Source organism: Nicotiana tomentosiformis, chromosome 2, assembly GCF_000390325.3.
Source record: "Nicotiana tomentosiformis chromosome 2, ASM39032v3, whole genome shotgun sequence".
Taxonomy (NCBI): domain Eukaryota; kingdom Viridiplantae; phylum Streptophyta; class Magnoliopsida; order Solanales; family Solanaceae; genus Nicotiana; species Nicotiana tomentosiformis.
The window spans coordinates 121,147,532-121,151,726 of NC_090813.1; the positions used below are offsets into that span (position 1 = coordinate 121,147,532).

Genomic DNA, 4,195 nt, shown 5'->3' on the forward strand with positions numbered 1-4,195 from the left:
AAATAAAGGAAAACTGGGTCCTAACTGGGGAGGACCGAATCAGGTTCTTGAAATCGTTGGTAAAGGATCCTATAAGCTCGGTGTGATAAACGACAAACAACTACCAAGCAATTGGAATGTGTCGCACCTAAAACGATACTACTACTAAGGTACGAACCTCCCATGTTCATTTATATTTCGAAACTAACCCCTGCAGGAGTTCGACCAGGAACAAGGATGGATTATTCAACCCGAAGCCTTTAGGCCCGAAAGCACGCGTTGTACTCTTTTTCCCTTAGACCGGTTTTATCCCAAATGGGTTTTTCGGCAAGGTTTTTAATGAAGCAACCATTGATCGTGCTAACTTAGAACAATTCAACAGTATCCAAGGCCTCTTTACAATCAACCTCGAATACTGGGGGGCAGGGGCATTACCATCAAATATATCAAGTTTGATCATCAAATTCGATGCAAAGAAGTTACTTCATGACAACATGGTTTCGATAGGAAAAATTGTAAGAGCCAAATGGTCAAAATGAACCATGCTCGTGTAGTTAACTCGATCCCTGGTACAAAACATGAACACGTGTATAATGAAATAAAGAGAAAATTCTCCTTTACTGATATCTCATATCTCAGAATCCATCCTCTATTTCGTGATCTATTATGCAAACAAGATCAAGGGCCGACCATTACCCCATAAATCGGGGACTGCCAACCGAAAAATCAACGAGATCAAGCACCACATAAGCTAACGGGCTACATTACTTCGAGTCCGAGCAAACGCTCACTTGATCATAAAGCCTAAGGGCTAATCTTATTTCGAGTTCAAGCAATCACTCACTCAATCATAAAGCCTACGGGCTACATTACTTCGAGTCCAAGCAAACTCTCACTCGATCATAAAGCCTTAGGGCTAATCTTATTTCGAGTTCGAGCCATCACTCACTCGACCATAAAGCCTACGGGCTATAACACTTCGAGTTCGAGCAATCACTCACTCGACTACTAAGCCTACGTGCTACATTACTTCGAGTCCGAGCAAATGCTCACTCGACTATAAAGCCTACATGCTACATCACTTCGAGTTCGAGCAATCACTCACTCGACTACTAAGTTTAAGGGATAATCTTATTTCGAGTTCGAGCAATCACTCACTTGACCATAAATCCTACAGGCTACATTACTTCGAGTCCGAGCAAACGCTCAATTGATCACAAAGCCTAAGGGCTAATATTATTTTGAGTTCGAGCAATCACTCACTCGACCATAAAGCCTACGAGCTACACCACTTCGAGTTCGAGCAATCACTCACTCGACTACTAGGCCTAAGGGCAAATCTTATTTTGAGTTCGAGCAATCACTCATTCGACCATAAAGCCTACGGGATACAACACTTCGAGTTTGAGAAATTACTCACTCAACTACTAAGCCTACGGGCTACATTACTTCGAGTCCGAGAAAATGCTCACTCGACTATAAAGCCTATGGGCTACATCACTTTGAGTTTGAGCAATCACTCACTCGAATACTAAGCCTAAGGGCTAATCTTATTTTGAGTTCGAGCAATCAATCACTCGACCATAAAGCATACGAGCTACATCACTTTGAGTTCGAGCCTAAGGGCTAACCTTATTTAGAGTCCGAGCAAACGCCCACTCGACTATTAAGCCTACGGGCTACATAACCCCCAGTTCGAGCAAACACACTCGACTATTAAGCCTAAGGGATATTTTTAATTCAACTTCGAGAAAATGCTCACTCGATTATAAAGACTACAAGGTCTGACTTTGATCAAATTGCCTAAGGCCTCGAACTTATGAAAACTTTCATAAGGCATGAATGAAACAAAATATTCACGAGGCAGGGAATAAAACAGTGACAAGTCGTGAAAGGAAAATATTTGTATATATATATAAGGGTATTATTTACAACGTCCGATCAGGACCCTACACAAAAAATCAAAATGGAAAAAACCCTAAGTTTCTTGATTATCTCCGGGGGCAGTCTCTTCTCCATCGGGATCTTCCCCGTTCTCAGACCCATTCTTTCTCCCATCATCATCATCATCACCGGAAGCCAAGGCTCCGGCATCGGCTTCAAGCTCTTTAGCCTTTTTTATCTCTTTGGTAAGATCAAAACCTCGAGCATGGATCTCCTCGAGGGTTTCCCTCCGAGATTGGCATTTGGCGAGTTCAGCAACCCAATATGCTCGAGTTTGAGCATCTCGGCTGCCTGTTTTGCTTGTACTTGAGCGGCTTCAGCATCGGCCCGATAGACGGCCACGAATGCATCCGCCTCGGCCTTTGCTTTTTCGACTTCAGATTTGGCCTTGGAAAGTTTGGAAGCCAACCGAGCCTTGAGCTCCTCTATTTTTCTTGCTTGAACCAAGATATTCTCCTTCATGCCTTGAAGTTGATGTTCGGGTGATGATAATTGGGCTCGAGCAGTCTCTTTTTCTGCAGCGAGGCGGTCCATGCCTTTTTTCCACCCTAAGGTCTCCGCCCTTATCGTATCAACCTCCTTATGAAGCAGTTCGATCACCTCAAACTTCTACTGTAGCTGTGAGATCGAAATATTAGCCACCATTCCTGAATTGAGCCCATGAGTTTTTAAGATTATCATTACCTGCTCGGTCAGGTCGGTCTGATCTTGGTATGCCTTGGCCAAATTGACTCGAAGATCTTTGATCTCTTCCTCTTTCTGCCCATTAAGAAGTTTGAGGGCATTTCTCTCTTTCGAAAGCCATCGGAAGTCGGCCTCACGTCGGCTCAGTTCCGTTCGAGACTTGGAAAACTCCTCTTGATGAAGAGCTAAAGCTTATACGGAAAAAAAGAAGAAGAAAAACTTAGGCAGAAAATGGAAAAATATGACATCAACAAAGGGAATCGAGACTTACCCGATTCAGGGTTCGTTGAACCTCGAAGAAAAGACCCGACGCATCACTCAGGCCGGCAACATCCTCAATACTGGTAAACAAATCGTGAAAGGGGTCCTCTCCCTCATGGGCCCCATCTACCTCGAGGGTCCCCAAAGCTGGGCTTCTCGAATCACCCCTTCGAAAAAAGTAGGGAAAGTAGGCGAGTCTCCGATTACTATTGCCCCAAGCGAGTCGCTTGGGGCGTTCTCCTCAGTTCGAAGAGCTTAGGGGCCAGCCCCTTCAGATATACCCACCGTTTGCTGACTTCGGTGGGAGGCATCCTCGATCTCCAACGACTCGGGGACTTTGCCTGAGTCCTTCTCCAACTTCCCATCAGTTCGAGATGGAGCCTCATCAAATTCCATCGACCCCGCTGCCTTTGGGACATCGATGGTTTTCTTCACTCGGGCCACCAGTATGGACCCGTCGTTTTATTATTCCTCTTCGTCTTCATCCCTTAGATGCCGAACTGATTCTTCGGTCAAAGGGATGGTGTTCTTCCTCGTCTTACAAGCCGTCTTTGTCTTAAGTGTTGGATCCTCGGAGGTAGAGGCCCTTTTTCTTTTGTTGTCCTTCGCCAGTTTTGGAACCAAGGCCGAAGTCTCTTCCTTGCCAGACGAGGGTCTCATGACCGCATCTTTGCCCAGGCCTACACACAAGAGAGTTAGTTAAGTATAAGAAAGTCATTTTGTTCGAATCATCGAAGGCATGGGGAAGAGGCTTACCATGATTTTTATCCTCCCATCGGCCTTTGATAAGTCGCGCCACGAGCGCTCGGCATATGTGGAGGTCGAAGCCAAGTCCCGTACCTAGCTCTTAAGGTTAGGAATAACATAGGGCATCCAAGCATCCGCTACATCACGGAAAAGGATATCGGTAAGAAATAAAGGAGCAAAACAATAGGAGCTAACAATAGAATTATACTTACGCTTCATGTTCCATTCCTCCAAAAATGGAATCTTCTCTTAAGGTTAGGAATAGCACCGGGCATCCATGCAACCGCTACATCACGGAAAAGGATATCGGTAAGAAATAAAGGAGCAAAACAATAGGAGCTAACAGTAGAATTATACTTACGCTTCATGTTCCATTCCTCGGTAAATGGCATCTTCTCGGCCGGGATTAGGTCCTTATTCTTCACTCGAATGAACCTGCCCATCCAGCCCCAGTCCTTGTCCTCGTCTATGCTCAAGAACATCACTTTGGTAGCCCGGCACTGGAGTTTTATAAACCCACCTCGATAGAGGCGGGGGCTGTACAATCTAATAAGGTGGTCGAGGGTGAAAGGCATCCCCT

At 45.1% G+C, this 4,195-nt stretch overlaps 1 protein-coding gene across 1 annotated transcript; it reads right to left on the bottom strand.

Annotated features, from left to right (window-relative positions):
* Positions 1–1,957: 1,957 nt before the first annotated feature.
* Positions 1,958–3,264, bottom strand: LOC138905510 (uncharacterized). Its single transcript, XM_070194031.1, has 4 exons — positions 3,150–3,264; positions 2,608–2,798; positions 2,333–2,502; positions 1,958–2,237 (listed from the first exon to the last, which is right to left on the bottom strand). The coding sequence occupies exons 1-4, from the start codon at positions 3,262–3,264 to the stop codon at positions 1,958–1,960; spliced, it is 756 nt and encodes a 251-aa protein (XP_070050132.1).
* Between the last annotated feature and the right edge of the window lie 931 nt (positions 3,265–4,195).

Excerpts from the sequence above, each read along its gene's own strand:
- LOC138905510 (XM_070194031.1), bottom strand. The coding sequence starts at position 3,264 with ATGGAATTTGATGAGGCTCCATCTCGAACTGATGGGAAGTTGGAGAAG. Across the intron at positions 2,503-2,607 it reads AGACCGACCTGACCGAGCAG|GAGGTTGATACGATAAGGGC; the intron begins GTAATGATAATC and ends CTGCTTCATAAG. Across the intron at positions 2,238-2,332 it reads ATAGAGGAGCTCAAGGCTCG|CCGCTCAAGTACAAGCAAAA; the intron begins GTTGGCTTCCAA and ends CCGATGCTGAAG.